At 45.9% G+C, this 16,836-nt stretch overlaps 1 protein-coding gene across 1 annotated transcript in view; it reads right to left on the reverse strand.

Annotated features, from left to right (window-relative positions):
• Positions 1–13,937: 13,937 nt before the first annotated feature.
• The window catches only part of Stmn2 (stathmin 2), a 47,998-nt gene continuing 45,099 nt past the window's right edge, over positions 13,938–16,836 (reverse strand). The window contains exon 5 of the mRNA XM_052178805.1: positions 13,938–15,250. Coding sequence (XP_052034765.1) covers positions 15,191–15,250 — 60 coding nt within the window. The 3' untranslated portion in view covers positions 13,938–15,190. The remainder of the gene's footprint in view (positions 15,251–16,836) is intronic.

Consider the following 16,836-nt stretch of genomic DNA (forward strand, 5'->3'; position numbering starts at 1 on the left):
CTCTGAATTAGTGACTGCCTTTGTCTCTGAGGTGGGTTTCTTGTATGCAACAAAACATTAGGTCCTGTTTACATATCCAGTCTGTTAGTCTATGCCTTTTTATAGGGGAATTGAGACTATTGATTTTAAGAGATATTAAGGAAAAGTGATTGTTGCTTATTGTTATCTTCTTTGCTAAAGGCGAAATTCTGTTTGTGTAGCTATCTTCTATTGGGTTTGTTGAAAGATTACTTTATTGCTTTTTCTAGGGTGTGGTTTCCTGCCTTGTGTTGGTATTTTCCACTCATTATCCTTTGTAGAGCTGTATTTGTGGAAAGATATTGTGTAAATTTGCTTTTGTCATGGGATGTCTTGTTTTCTCCATCTATGGTAATTGAAAGTTTTGCTGGGTATAGTAGTCTGGGCTGACATTTATGTTCTCTTAGGTTCTGTATGAGATCTGCCCAGGATCTTCTAGCTTTCATAGTTTCTGGTGAGAAGTCTGGTGTAATTCTGATAGGTCTGCCTTTATATGTTACTTGACCTTTTCCCCTTACTGCTTTTAATATTCTTTCTTTGTTTAGTGCATTTGGTGTTTTGATTATTATGTGACAGGAGGAATTTCTGCTCTGGTGCAGTCTGTTTGGAGTTCTGTAGGCTTCTTGTATATTCATGGGCATCTCTCTCTTTAGGTTAGGGAAGTTTTCTTCTTTAATTTTGTTGAAGATATTTACTGGCCCTTTAAGTTGGTAATCTTCTCTCTCTTCTATACCTATAATCTTTAGGTTTGGTCTTCTCATTGTGTCCTGGATTTCCTGGATGTTTTGGGTTACAATCTTTTTGCATTTTCTTTGACTGTTGAGTCAGTATTTTCTATGGAATCTTCAGCATCCCAGATTATTTCTTCTATCTCTTGTATTTTGTTGTTGATGCTTGCATCTATGACTCCTGAATTCTTTCCAAGGTTTTTTTTTTAATCTCCAGAGACATCTCAAATTTCTTTATTGTTTCTACTTCCATTTTTAGATCCTGGATAGTTTTGTTCAGTTCCTTCACTTGTTTGTTTTTTCCTGAAATTCTTTACGGGATTTTTGTGTTTCCTCTTCAAGGGCTTCTACCTATTGACCCATGTTCTCCTGTGTTTCTTTTAGGGATTTTTGTAATTCCTCTTTAAGGGCTTCTGCATGTTGACCCATGTTCTCCCATAATTCCCTATGGGATTTTTGTGTTGCCTCTTTAAGGGTTTCTACCTGTTGACCCATGTTCTCTTGTATTTTTTTAAGGAAGTTATTTATGTCCTCCATCAGCGTCATGAGATGTGATTTTAAATCCAGCTCTTGCTTTTCCAATGTGATGGAATATCCAGGATTTGCAGTTGAAGGAGAACTGGGTTCTGATGGTGCCATGTTACCTTAGTTTCTGTTGGTAATGATCTTGTCTTTGCCTTTAGCCATCTAGCTATCTCTGGTGTTAGCTGGTCTTGCTGTCTCTGACTGTGACTTTTCTGTCCTTCAGGTCTGTTTGTCTGAACTCCTGGGATTCCCTTTCTCTCAGATGCCCTGCATACAGCTGGTTCTCCAGGAAGTATCAGGAGATGGGGTCTTCCCTGTGACAGACTTGGCAAGGGTCAATGCCTTGCTGCTGCGAATGCAAGCAGCATTCTGTTTCTCTAGAAAGTATCAGGAAATGGGGTCTTCCCAGTGGCAGAAGTGGCATGGGTCTACCACATCGGAAGGAATGGGGTGGTGGAACAGGAGGAGGGAGGGGTAGAAGGGATGGAAGGGGAGTGGTGATCTGGGGGGGTGCGTTTGGTGGTTGCTGGGTAGTGAGTCCCAGCCAGCAGCTCTGGGCCTCCAGAGGTCTACCATCAGAAGGAATGGGGCAGGCAGTGGGGCAGAGGAGGGAGGGGTCGAGAACTGGGGTTAAAGGCATGTGCCACCACTGCCTGGCCTGGCCAAGTTACCCAATCTTAAGTATTTTCTTACAGCAACACAAAATGGACCAAGATAGGAGTCTTAGGCAATGATTGCTTCATTGCTTCAGTGAATCAGAAAGAAGAGTCATTGACTACCTATCCTTCAGTGGCACCGGTGGTAGATGGGAGTGGCTTGGGCAGCCCTACCTCCAGTGTAATTGGATGCAGTCCTCATGGTCTCTCATTAAACTGATCCCTCCCACTGCCTGCTGCTGCTGTTGTCAGACATTCTGTGCCTGCCCTGGCATCTTCTAGTTTCTGAGGTCTCCACTGTTTATCTTTCAGGGTTTTGAACATCACTGCTTAGGGAATGCTCATAGAACCTTACTCTGCTCCGCACGTTTGGCCTCTCAGGCTCCCCTCAAGAAGCTGAGTGGAAGCTTCCATGATCGTTCACCTCCGGTGTTCTGTATGTGGACGATGTCGTGGACTATCTCGGCTCAGCTGATAGCTGCCCCCCTCTAAGACCTCATCTACAATAGCCGCTGAGTGCTTGGGTGTCTGAACCTGGGGAAATCCTTTCCTAGATGACTCCGAGTGAGCAGAGCTCCCTCCTTCTGTAGTGCTGATTCTCAAAGGAAAACCTTTCAAAGGAGTTTACACTTTTGCTGCCTTCAGGGCTTCCCCATATAGAACCGCCAGGTGGGACCAGCATCGGAACCTGTAGGGGACTTTTCATCGCATCTCCCTGAGATGCCTAGACACTGTGTTTAGAGGGAGCAGAGTCCCCAGGAGAGAAAAAGGATTAGATGTTTAAAGAAAGACAGTACACAGGGTTAGCACAAAAGACAGGGATATAGCATGGGTGTCACCCATCTGGCCACAGCTTAGTTGACTAGATGCCCCTTTGTCAGGAACAATCAGAAACTTGAGGTTTTAAAATGCCGTCTAGCTTTCGCCTTGTGTGAGGTGACATGCGGATGGTCAGCAGCCCAGGAGGTGGCTTAGTGGGGTTGGCAATGTCTTGGTGGTGTAGCTGGAACTTTAGCCTTAAATTTCCATCTAAGGAGTCATGTACAGCTGGATGGTAGAGATTTCTACTTTTCACAGAGCATATTTTTCCTATAATTTAAAATAGTCCTTTGTGGGCTAGAGAGAGGGCCCCGCGGAGAAGAGCACTTGTTCTTGCAGAGTACCCAGGTTCAATTCCCAGCACCCACATGGTGGTTTACGACTCTCCATAACTCCAGTTCCAGAAGACCCCCAGAAGGTACCAAGCATGGACAAGGTACATAGACATACCTGCGGGCAGAACACTCACATACATATAAAACGAAATCAATTAAAAATGGTCCTTTGCAATATGCAAAGCTTAAGTCAAGGCTGAACAATGTAAAGTCAAGCAGACTGTGGAGAAATGAGAGAAGATGGGGACTCGTGAGTATTTCTCTCATCTGAATACATTAATTTATTTTCTCCATTTGTTATCCCATATGGAATGTCTGTATGTACTGAACACTTGTTAAACGGTAGGAACTGAGTAAAAAACTAGAGACTGTGTCTCAGAGGAGATTACGGTTCAATGAATAAAAGCAGCTCAGCAAACAAATTATAGTAGAGTTAAGCATATTAGTAAGTGATAGTCACCAAATGTTTCTCATGTACGGATGCTTCTGGGTCCTGTTCCACCAGCCTGCTTAATCTCCGCAGTCTTCATCATCGTTATATGACTCATCTAAACAGAGATTTACTTTCTGGAATACTTTATTTGCAGGCTGTTGGTCAGCCAGGCTTAGCTCCAGGCTTTTGTTGGGTTCAAGTCTGCTCCACTTGTCACTAACTTCTCCTTGTTCCAGAAGCTTCCTCAGGATATGCTGTCATAGTAGATCATGGGGGCAAAGGGGTTGCAGTGTGAGCTGTCGAACTTCTGAACCTTTAAAACTCTAACTCAAATATCAGATCTACTGTTATCCTACTGGTCAGAGTATGACATCATTCAGATGGAGAAACACACCTTCCGTCTTCCATGGGAGGGGCTGCAAGCTCATAGGTCCATGGAGCTATTCAAAAATTGAGTCCAATGACTGGAAGGGATATAGAGCTTTGCTGTCCTGTTATCATTTATACGTGAGGAGATTTGATGAGGAAAGGACAAGACTGGTACAGTTAGGAACTAACCCTGAAGCGGGAGACAGATGACTTCAAAACTACTTTTTGCACAGGATGCTTTGGGGGCAGACAGCAGGCATGAGTTTTGAAGGGCCGTGTAGGGCAAGTGGGGTTTGGGGCGAGCCTGATTACCCGTGGGTCAGATCCAGAAAGTCTGCCTTGTTGAAACCGCTGTGCTCATTAGCATGTTTGAGAACAGTTTCTTTGGGGGAGGTGAGAACAGAGGCAGGTGGTGGCAGACTCTGGGGGTGAGTGGGAGGTGCAGGAGGAGAGAGAGCTTCTGAGACTTGCTAAAATGAGCAGGGAAAATCCAACACCAGGATTGAAATAGGGCAGAGCGTCACTTTTTTGTTTTTCTTATAAAACACGAGTCTATATTGTTTCCACCTAAAGCTTTGGGTTTAGCGTGTTGTTTCCTGAGACTCCGAGGTGGGTCTTGAGGTTCTTAGTTTCATTCTCCTCATTTTGCGGGTGAACTCTCAGAGCTGTGCTCCTCTTCCAGAATGGACGTTCCTTGTGTTTCTGTTCAATTTTCTTCCCCTAGCTGTATAACTTCTGAATCTTCTCCTCCCACTGACTTCTAATTTTTCCATTATTATCTGATAGGGTACAAGAAACATCTTATGGCTTCTTTTGTATTTAAGACTTCCTTTACAATGTGATCAGTTTTGGAGACAGTAGCATTGGCTGCTAGGAACGCTCATTCCGTAGCTGTTGCATGGACTACTCTGTGGGTGTCTGTTTTTGTGGTTGTTTTGCCATAGGGTCTTATATAGCCCAGGCTGGCCTCAAGCATGTTGTATAACCAAAGATGACTTTGAACACCTCCTGCCTCTACAACCTTGGGTGCTGGAGTAATAGGTGTGCATTATTCTGACAGGCTTGTAGATGGCTATCAAGTTCATTCGATGTACGCGTGGCACAGCTTAACTCTGAGGTCTCTTTGTTGGTATTTTTATCTGGGTCATCTATTGTCCAAGACAGTGGGGTGTGGGAAAATCTACTGTCATCATATGGACCTATCCACCTCACTACATCCAGCAAGCAGTGCTGTTTTATGAAACTGGGCACACCAGCATTTGATGTAAGAATATTTGCTATCCTCTCTCTCTCTCTCTCTCTCTCTCTCTCTCTCTCTCTCTCTCTCTCTGTGTGTGTGTATTGATCACTTTATTGATTTGGAGTGATTTTCTGTATGTCTTCCTGTTAATTTTGTCTCAGCTTTCAGACATGAGAGCAGATATTACTGCTTGTTTCCTGCTTGACTTGCTTGGCCCACAGTTTTCCATTCACAGTATGGTCTGTCAGTGAGATGTGTCTGCCAGTACATTTCTATATATTTATTTATTTTCGACAATGAATTAATGCTTTCTGTATACCATAAACTTTGGTCAGATGGAGTTCTAACATTTTTTTTAACTTTTATTTTTTATTATTAGTAGTCTTTTTTTTGAGACGGGGTTGCTGTACAGAGACATATTGGGGTGTCATGCCACATGGTAGGAACTTGACATTGGCCCAGGACAAAGGCTTCGGGCAGGAATCTGATGTTAGGGCATAATAGGGAAGTAGGTTACAGCAGGAATTTTTATCCTAGGGTAGAGTGCTCAGAGTGTACTTGACATTGATCAAGGTGAACTTCTCCCAGCCTTTGTTGAGCATGGATTCCTGTGATAGTCAGGATCCTGCTCTACCTAGGGTGGAGAAGTTCAGAGTGAAGGTTAAGTTCATTGTTCCTCCAGGTCTATGGATCCCTGAATTAAGCAGGTGACCCACCCAGCTGCCTGAGCAGTGGATACAAGGACCACCAGACGACTTCCCTGGAACTCAGCCTGGAGTCTGGGGGGAGGGGCTTGCCCAAACTGTTAAAAGGTCTGACTGCCATTAAAGTTGGGGCCTCAATTGGTAAACTATCATCCTGGCCTCATTCTTTTCACCCCTTCCCCTCCATCCCTCAGCTTCTGTTCCAGGAAACCAGTTCATAGTGGCTGCAGGCAGCTACAGAATACAACAGGTTTCTCCATGTAGCCTTGGATGCCCTGGAACCTGCTATGCAGACTAGGCCGGTTTTGAACATGTCAAGATCTGCCTGCTTCTACATCCTCAGCTCTGGGATTAAAGGCGTGGCTCACACTTGGCTAAACATTTTACACACATTGCCTATTCCTGCACTTTGAATTAAATTCTCCAGTTTGAACACTGTCTCAGGAAATACAGTTCCATTGTTCAAGTTCCAGTTTTGTTGCTAAACCCTTGTGACAATTACTACGCAGAACACTCCAGTCCAATCAGTGTAGATTGATGCTTTTGGCTTCTGGTCACAATTTATAGCACCAGCACAGGTGTCTGCCGACAGAGGAACACAGATAATGTGGCATCCACAGTGGACTCTTATTCTGCTTTTGGGAAGAAGAAAATGGATGTTATGTGTAAGAAAATGAATGGAACCAGAGGTCATCGTGTACAGCCAAGTAAGCGGTGTTCCCACTTATCTGTAGGCTACAGACTAGAAAGAAAACCAGAGTTGAGATTGAAGAATTATGTGGGAAGAGGAGGTGCTACCAGGAGAGGGAAGGGAGCCTAAGAGAGTAATGGAGGAGCAGCAGACGTCAAAGTCCGCAGCAAGACTTACAGTGGTGGCATATAGGTCAGTCAAGGAAAGGACGTGAACAAAACGCAAGCCAAACCGCAGAACGCCCGCAGAGAGGTGCTGCTGGGCTGGGACTTAGTCCCCAGGAGACCCTTCATGTCCTTGTCTCTTGGTACATATGCACTTAACTAGAAAAATGGGGGGTGATGAAGAGTGAAGAGTCGAGGAGAACACACAATGAAGTTGCAGGATAGTTTGAAAGCATTGGCACCGAGTGTCTGTGGTCTGGCTTCACGTGCTGATACATTTATGTAAATGATATTTAGGGTATGAGGTAAGCCTTATCATGAACAAGTTTGAAAGATTGCTTTGGGGCGTACCCATGAACTTAAATAATCCTTCCCTGGCATCCCAGGTTAGTGGTAAGTTGTTGGGAGCACAGCACAAAGGTCCTTGCACCCTGAGATCTCCAGAGAAACCAGGAATGTTAGCTACACAGGACTGAAAGATGAAAAACCTGTTCTTCCATTCAGAGAGCTGAGAATCAATAGCCTGGCGATCTGCATTATCTGCTGAGTCAGGGCGCAATAAACTTTTACAACCAGGATGGAGGGTGGCTAGGAATCTAAATGACCATTAGAGCCAGAGGCTCCTTCAGGCATCCCCAGCCAGGACTGGGGGTGGCTAGTAGACCGAATGGCCTGTGCACTCTCTGTGTGCGGAGACCAGGTCAGACCCCCAGGCCCTTAAGCTAGTACAGGTAGTCTGTCTCTACAACCCGTCTTCTGGAAGTTAAGTCTCAATGTAATTACATTTCCTTGTGTGACAGCGACTGTATCACACCAGGAAACATTTTCCCAAATGATGTTGGGGTTGACTACACGGGGAACAAAGGGCCTGTTACTAGACGCCCTGGAGTCTAGTCCAGGTTGATGAAGTCTGCTTGGGCTGATCATTCTTATCTCTACACTGGATTCACTTTCTGACACCTGCAGGGACCCCCACGGGACTGGATGTGATGGGAGACTGTAAGTAGCAGAGGTACAGACCCAGTCCTGCATAAGAAGCTTTTGTGTGTAAGAGTCGTGTGAAGTTTCCCTGTTCCACTTTAAAGGAAGGCTGGTGATTGTCGCCACCATCAAAGCAAGCGAGGGAAGAAGTCCAGCCTGCCCTGCAGTCTCTGGACTCAGTAGTTCACTTAGCTCGGGTCTCCCCATTTATATCATTTCTGACTAGTTTCTTTGACAGAAAATGGAAGACAAGTAAACCATTTCAAAGCTATTGAAAGGGTCGGAGAAACAATTCCTACCCTTTTCTCTGTGAGCTTTTGGATTGGGGACCATGTAACTGACCAAGAAACCTCTAAGATGATAAGAAGATGTCATAATATTCCAGGGCTGTGCCCTGTTGATGCCACCTCTATTCCAAATGACAGTGCAGAAGGAGAGGGTGTGGCATGCTGAGCTGTAATTTTTTTTGAATTCTCGATCTAAAAGTGCTAAGTGTCAGTTCTGCTCGTATTTTATTGGAGAAATCGAGTCACAAATCACATCTTCCTTCAGGTACAGCGCAAACAATCTGAGAATGTCTGTGGTCATCCTTCACAGCCTCAGAAGCTGAGCTCTCCACACAGGCACCCGCAGGCTTCTTTGTTCTCTGTGGCTTGGATTTGTTCTGTGTGGTTGGCTGTGCATTTGGCTAACATGGTGTTGTGGCTTAGATTAGGTAGGGACGAAGTCTACGAGGTATTTCTTTGCCATGCCCTGCCCATTTGCAGGACAGAGCTCCTAGGCCTTCAGACTTGGCTGGGGAGGGAGGGCTTATGCTGCTTGTACTGCCCATGAACTTCAATAGCCTGCACCGGCTTTCCCTAGTTGGTTCACCCACCTCTACTAGAACTGTCATCTGCTTTTCCTTACTTAGTCTTTGTAAGGTGCCATCTGTTTTCTGTTTCTGCTGGAATCAGTAAAAACATAATGACCCTTGGATACTCCAGTCTTGTGGGTAGCAAATGGGCAGAAATAGTTACATAGATGCTAGATGCCAAGCAGGGCATATTTCTTGATGTCCTGTAGATGTAGCCATGGGGAGCAGAGGGCCAGAAAGACTAGTTAAGAGGGTGGAGCAGGGAACTGGGCCGATAGCTCAGTGGATAAGGTGCTTGCTACACAAGCACGAGGCCTGGAGTTCAGATCCTCAGAACCCACCTAGGGTCATCTGTAATCACAGTATCCTGATGACAAGATAAGAGGAGGCGGCAGGAGAATCTCTGTAAGTTCAGGGGTCAGCTAACCTAGCTAACAAGAGACCCTACTTCCAACAGATGGAAGGAAGACAGACATGTGAGATTTTCCTGTGTACTCTTCATACATGACAATTCAGGTGCTTGCATGCACACATGGGATTATGTACCCACATACAGATCTCTCGGCTCTGGGAATAGGATAGGGGCAGAATAAAAAACTGTTTCCGTATTCCAACCCTCCCAAGGTCTGGCCAGGGGATGGCAGGATCCCTGGGATTGATGTGATGCTCTGTATCTCTTCGTTTTAGAGCGAGCATGGGTATGGGCGTGTCCTGTTCAGGTTCACCTGCTCAGCCATTGAGTATCACGTGTGTGGGATGGTAACTTGATTTTAAAAGTTGTCTTTGGTCAAGAGAACCCTGTAAAGTTACTTTTCTCATTGATGTAGCAAAATACCCAAACTAAGCCACTTACGGAAGGCAGGATGCAGTCTGCATGGGGAAAGGGCCGGGGGCAGGAGCAGAGGCTGCTGGTCACCCCGCACCTGCAGTCAGGAAGCAGGCAGAACACTCAGCCTCTTTTCTCTTTCCCCACTTTAGTGTGGGAGGCCAGGACTATGTGATGGTGTTGCCTGTATTTAAACGGGATCAAACCTCTCTGGAGACAACCTCATAGACACACAAAAGTGTGTTTCATAGGTCAGTCAAATGCAGCCGAACTGGAAATGAAGGCAGGCTGTCACCACGATTCATGTCTCGGTGCAGGTAGGAAGGGGTGGGCTGTGAGGTCCCCACATTGACTCATGGCTAAGTGGGACTTGGTGTTTTTCTAGTTGACACCCACGGAAACGTGAGCTGAACATGTGGTGACCGCAGGGTGGTGCTCATTAACGCAGCTCACTGGACATGGTGGGCCGAGCCTTCTTGGCTGCTTGAGGCGGACGGGCTCATGCACTCACTTCAGTGTGCTCTGCGCCCCTTCAGAGCGGACGCTTTAGAGCAGGCAGTGCTGGACAAGCCAGGCTTCAATTTCCCTTCTCTACAGTGACCAGCGAAGCCAGCTCTGTTTGCCTCCAGAGTGAGAAATGACACAGATGTAAGTCCACGGTGACCCATGTCAGGTATGTCACGGGGGTAGCAAATAAAATATTGTGATTTTAATTTATTGTGATAAAAACGTTTTTTTAACTGGGGAGTTGGTTCCCTCCTTGAGTGGCTCTTGGAGACTGAACTAGGTCCTCAGGTTTGGCAGTAAGTCATTTACATACTGAGCCATCTTCTCAGCTCCCAGCTTAAACTTCTTCTTCTTTTTTTTTTTTTTTTTTTTTTTTTACGAGACAGGGTTTCTCTGTGTAGCCCTGGCTGTCCTGGAACTCACTCTTGTACACCAGGCTGGCCTCGAACTCAGAAATTCGCCTGCCTCTGCCTCCCAGAGTGCTGGGATTACAGGCGTGCGCCACCACCACCCGGCTTGATAAAAACATTTTAAGATCACAGTCCAACCTAGACTTTGATCATGGCTTGAGTTGTAGTGAACATATTCTATGCTGACCATGGCACGGGCATGGGGGTCTGAAAGATCAAGTCCCATGAGTCAAAGTGCGAGGGGCGGCATTCTGGGGGAAAGAGGGACACATGGAATACTTCATCGTCAGCCTGTACACGAAGAGGAGGGCAGCGACGCCGCTGACGGACCAGACCGGGGTGCAGAGGTGGCTGCAGACTGGAGCAGAGGTGTGGCAGGAGGAGGCAGTAAGGGTCTGAGAGGACAGGGGTGGGCCTTGCCTCAGCAGTGTTCCTAAGCACGGGACGAGGGAGGATGTGATGGCGTCGGAGATGCTAACGGGCACAGAGAAGAGTCCACGGGAGCTCTGGGGTGTGCAGGGTTTATTTTGAGCTCTGCATTTGCCTTCCATTTTCCTGCAACTAGTCTGGGGTGTTTGTGCTGGTTGTTCAAGCCAAGGACTCCATGTTGTCTTCCTCAGCAGATTAGTGGATGGTGCAGTCACGCCTGCCGGTGCGTTTACACTGTTTTCTCCACTGACAAGTGAAGAATGTTGTGAAGAACCCATAGGCAGATGCTTAGGTTTGAGCAGATACTGGACTGCTCCTTGTGTTAAAAGCTTGGTCCTGACACAAATTGGGCCCGTGAGATCTCTCTCTCCCTCCTTCCCCATCTTCCCTTCCCCTCCCTCCTGTCCTCCCTTCTTCCTTTACCCTTCCCTCACTCTTCCCTCTTTCTCTCCCCCGCCAGGTGAGTAATACTGTTCTGTCTCACACAGCTGCTGTTATACGCTGCTTTTCCATGGGCCCTAGCGTAAAGGAATCCAACAACACAGGCTGAAGTCTTCAAGACCATGAAGTAAAACAAAACCTCTTTCTTGACTGTCCTAGGTGTTTGTGCAGTTCTAGTAGCTTTTCTGGCACGTCAGGCTCTGGAGGAGAAAGCAGTATTTGCTGACATGAGGCTGTTTGGTACATTTTGGGTGTAGAAGGCACAGGAGAGAGGAGTGACTCATCAGATCAATGGGATTTTGTGAATTTTCACAGAACATTTCAGCAGCATTTACACAATTTAAACATAACACTCACCAGAGCAAGAGTGTGTTAAAGAAAATCTATAAGTGGATTCAGGCTGTGCACAGGGTGCTTCACTCCTCCCACAAATAGCCCTCAGTTTGCTGGTGAGGGGGCTGGAGAGCCTTCAGAGGTTGTAAGTCTTTCTGAAACAGCACGATGCCGTTGGTCCCCCACCCCCGCCTCTCCCACACTCTACCTGGGCAGCGCTTTCATTCCCAGCAGGCAGGACTTTATTGTCCTTCCTCAGCTTCCTTCCACCCTCCACCTACCATTTGGACAGGATTACATGAGCTTCCTTCATCCCCTGATCGTCATGGAACGTGACACGATGGATCCAGATCCCCTTTGCGTAGCAGCCAGTGGGCCTGCTCCGCCCAGTTGGAGCAGCCTGTTTATATGGGGAGAATGTGGTAGCAGGGTACTGAGCTTAGCGGTAAATTCTAGGGGTCAGGGTCAGCAACCCTGGTTTTGTTTCCCTTTATTTTCCAGGGCTGAAGATAAATCTGAGGCCTAATGCATCCCAGGCGAGTGAGCATCCTGTCCTTACAAGCCCTCAGGATGACTAGGAGAATGGCTGGTCTAGGGTGACCTCTGTCTTCAGCAGAGAAATGGGATTGGGCAGGTGTTTGCTGGAGAATATCTAGTACTGCCTAGTACAACTAGTGCTGGCCTGGCAGGCATTGGACTGGGGTGGTCACTCACCTCTCTGTGGCCTGACTTTTTCCTTTCCTTTCCTTTCCTTTCCTTTCCTTTCCTTTCCTTTCCTTTCCTTTCCTTTCCTTTCCTTTTTCTTGTTCTTAAACATTAGGAAGTGGGACTGGGCTGTAATTCCTGTTTCTCACACTTACTGTGTTGGGGTCAAATTAAGCTTTGAGCTTATGGTTATTCATGGACACACGTTCCTACTGACCTGTGTAAACTCAGGTCAGTTTAATGAAAACCGATCTTGCCCTGCACTGGTCAGGACTGCCAGCATCCCGAAGCATGTTGATAGGGCTGGAGAGAACTGCCACTGTACTGGCAGGTTGTGTGTGTCAACTTGACACAGGCTGGAGTTATCACAGAGAAGGGAGCTTCAGTTGGGGAAGTGCCTCCATGAGATCCAGCTGTGGGGCATTTTCTCAACTAATGATCAAGTAGGGAGGGCCCCTTGTGGGTGGTATCACCTTTGGACTGGTGTTCTTGGGTTCTATAAGAGAGCAGGCTGAGCAAGCCAGGGGAAGCAAGCCAGTAAGAAACATCCCTCCATGGCCTCTGCATCAGCTCCTGCTTCCTGACCTGCTTGAGTTCCAGTCCTGACTTCCTTTTGTGATGAAGGAACGTGGAAGTGTAAGCTGAATAAACCCTTTCCTCCCCAACTTGCTTCTTGGTCATGATGCTTGTGCAGGAATAGAAACCCTGACTGAGACAGCCACTTACTAGCATGGCTGCTCTTCCAGAGCGTTGAGTGGTGGCTCACAATCATCTTTCAACTCTAATCCCACGAGGTCTGATGCTTCTGTTCGCCTCCTCAGTCACTGGATACACACAGGCAGGCAAAGCATCCAGGCACACAACAATAATACTCAACAGACCAAATCTAAATACTACTATTACTACTACTACCTCTACTACTACTACTACTACTACTACAAACCAGAATCTAAATTTTATAAAGCATTTGTATATATTTTTTAATTAAAAAGTTAAAGACAGGTTCTCACGGTGTAGCCTTGCATCCCAGCACTTGGCAGGCAGAGACAGATTTAAGACAGTTTAAGGCCAGCTTGGTCTACATAGAGACTTCTAGTCTCGTCGAAGCCACAGAGGAGACACTGTTTCACTGGCTTAAACCTACTCAGTGACCTTGTGAGTGACAGCCCAATTTCCTTATTCACAAATCTGCATTGTTCCAATTATTTTTGACTTTCTGCTCAAACTGGATGCTGTTTGTCTGGCCGTGTAATACCCATCTGGGTCCCTGCGGAAGCCTGCTGTGCCCATGTGTGCAGTGTGCCTGCTGTGCCCATGTGTGCAGTATGCTTCTTGGCAGGATGGTTTGGAAGTACGGTTGGGAAGTCACATTTTAACAGACGGCCCAGGCTGGGGGTGTCCTGTGGGCAGCGTGAGAGAACTTGAGGTGGTGCCAGGAACCCCACAACGCCCAGAATGAGGCTCCATTGCCCTGGACTGCTAGCCTGGACCTTTAGCGTCTCCTTCACTGTGCCTGTTGCTAAGGGGAACAGGTTGAAGGCCTTCCCCACTGTGCCAGCCTGTCCAACGAAGCAGGAAAAGAAGTGCCCTGCTGCTTCACAAGGGAAGTCAACCAGCAGGCCATTGGCATCCTCCAAACTCATTACTGCCTCTTTGCCCCTAAGACTGTCCAATCCAACAGCCCTCCTACTACAATCTCAGCACCAGGGTCTGAGTGTACAGGGCCGAGAGACCAGACCAAACCGTTGTTAGTTCACAGAACTCCAATTCTTTATTCATCACAGCTTGCTCACAATGACATACAAGAAGATAGCACTGACGAAGAGTAAATATGCAGGCAGCAACCTTCAGGAGTTGGGAGTTGGGGAGAAACAACTTCAAAACTGCAATAGGTATGTATGCTGGGTCTCTGCTGATTCTTACACTTGGCACAAATGCCCTGCCTCGCCCCTTAACTGCGTCAGCATCACAGATGGAGTGATTTGGTCTTGTTTATAGGCAGGCTTGCCCTACACTGGGGAAGAAAGACCAGCTTGAGTAAAAGTCCACAGTGTTTGTGATTTTGTTTGTGTTTCTAATGCAACAACCAGCTCACAGTCTCCAAGTGGAAAAATATTCAGCAGCATTATGTGCTTGTACTACAGGCAAAAGCTTAAAATGAACATCCTCACCCCTGGCGCCCACAGATAAGCCACCCGACATGTTAATTAATTCATTCCATCGTAATAGCTGAAGCAAGAGAGGTCAGCCCACGTCATGAAGAACAGTTTCCGGGCCGCGTGAACCCTCTGGCTTTGCGTTTGTGATCAGCGCGTTAGAAGGCTCAGCCTTTCACTTCCACCCTGATTGAGCTCAGATTAGTTTTCCCATGCATCTGTTTCTAAAACCCAAACACGTGTATAGCACATAATCCACTAGGAGCAGAAGTAAGTGCTGTGACTGGTGGATTTCCTTAGCCTGGCTTTGTGGTTTCTAGGCAGGAAGCAGATTATGAGCAAAGGTGAAGGTTCACAAGGACACACCGTACCCACGATCTAGGTGTGGTCTCGGTCAAGCTCAGAGAGTATGGAGTCATCTAGGTCATTAGGCAATGGTGGGTTTCTAGCACCATAGACTGTCTACTGACCTCATTTTTCAGTTGGAATGAAAAGGGCATGGGCAGCTTTCAAAAGAACAGACCTAGCAAATTCACTTGAGTGGAAAGACACAACATCCAAAGCCTGTTACAAGACATGTAAGGTTATGAAATAACTTGCATAATGCAATACTTGTATTTTTTAACAAAAATGTAAATATTTACAAAATAAGATCCAAGGTACTTTTTTAAACATCAAGCAAAACATTCTGCAAAGAGACCGCATTGATTTTTTATTTTATTTTTGTTTCTGTTTTTTGTTTTGTTTTCCATAATGAGTTCTTTTTAAACCATGTCATACATTTCCCATACTGATATCGCATGATCCATATAATATAGGCAGGGGGATTTACCATGGGAGGGGCGTGCCATACCCGCCATTGCTTCAGCCAGACAGTTCAACCTGCAGTTCCTTGTTCCTGCGCACCTCTGCAGCATGTCTCTCCTAGAAATAGCAAGGGCAGAGGGGTCAGTCCACCTGGTCCCGAGAATTCACAGAGCCACCTTACTTGTTGCTGGACACGCTTGGCCTGAAATAACCCAGGATGGTGTCTTCCTAAAGATAAGAATTCCTAAAGGAGTTTTCTTTTACTTCAGAAGGAAAATGTGAGACATCACAGTAGCGAAGACTACAGGACATATAGTGTCTTTATTTATTATCCTATACAACCTCTCCTTTGCTGGTGATCAGGCCTGGAGCCAAGTACCTTGTAAATGATAGGCAAGCCTTTTACTGTGGAACTGAAACTAATCCTGTACAACAACAACAACAATAACAACATCATCATCAACAACAACAACATCAACAACACTATGTTTTTTCAAACTATGATCTAAAGGTCAAATGAAAAATGGAAAAAGATCCAAAGAAAACATTGACTATTGACCTCTGTATAAATTCAGAGATGGGCACTAACATACGACACTGATGTTTCCATATAATCTTAATTCTTTCCTTCCTTTTTCGGACTATTTTAAGGAATCTGTGCTTGCCCATGGGCACTTTGGGAAACTGAGATCCAGAAAGGAGACAATGGCACTACTTCTAAACTCCTTGTTTGTGAGTGTCTGAACTTGCGTCAGCAGCGTCTCTAATGCTGAACTGTATTCTCCAGCACGTGCTGGCTTAGTCAGTCCAGCAGAACCATCTTTTCAGGATATTTTGAATGCTTGGAGTTCCCAGCCTTGTACCTCGGCTGATTAAGGCTGCACGCATGCGCTCTAAGGCTGGTAAGGCTGCACGCATGCGCTCTAAAGCTGGTAAGGCTGCACGTATGCGCTCTAAGGCTGGTAAGGCTGCACGCATGCGCTCTAAGGCTGCTAAGGTCATCCTTTCTGTGTAAAGGCTTCTCATGAGACCACAGACCAATACAGCTGCCTTTTGCATCTAAGCACTTGCAAAACCAAGCTCTTCCCTTTTATGGGTCAGGCAGTCACACGGTTCTAAACAGGAGAAATCCTGTTCTTGTCTCTTTGGCTGTGTTGACTATAAGGTCTCAACTGTGTCACTTCATTCTGGAACATTGCATGGGGTTGGTGCATATTTATTTCCATGAGGAAATTTTTACTAATAAAGTTACTAGTCTTGGCTGGAACATGAACCTTCTAAGGAGGTGCTGATGGAGAAAAAGTGGGTCTATTGTTTTTTGGTTTATTCCTCTACATTGGATGATCATAGACAGATAGCTTTGCATAAATGGCTGTTGAACTGAATTTTGAAATGCTAATTATTAGTAAAATTTATTTTTCTACTTAGAACATTTTAAAATTGCTTTTCTCCTCAGATAGTTTCTTTGATTCATTTCTCAATGATTTTGACCAGCTATAAAGTAAATCTTATCATTAAGCTCTATCAAGGTCAAGGTGCCTGTTCTTACCGGATTCTTTATACTATAACCCAATATTTGTCACCTATGTTTGCTACAACTATAACCATATAGATTTTGATTAGATTAATTTCCTTAATTCTCACAGCATCATAGTAGAGATTCTGTTATACCCATTTTACAGAGGAGGAAACCAAGGCATGGG

The sequence above is a fragment of the Apodemus sylvaticus genome, chromosome 4 (genome assembly GCF_947179515.1).
Source record: "Apodemus sylvaticus chromosome 4, mApoSyl1.1, whole genome shotgun sequence".
NCBI classification, from domain to species: domain Eukaryota; kingdom Metazoa; phylum Chordata; class Mammalia; order Rodentia; family Muridae; genus Apodemus; species Apodemus sylvaticus.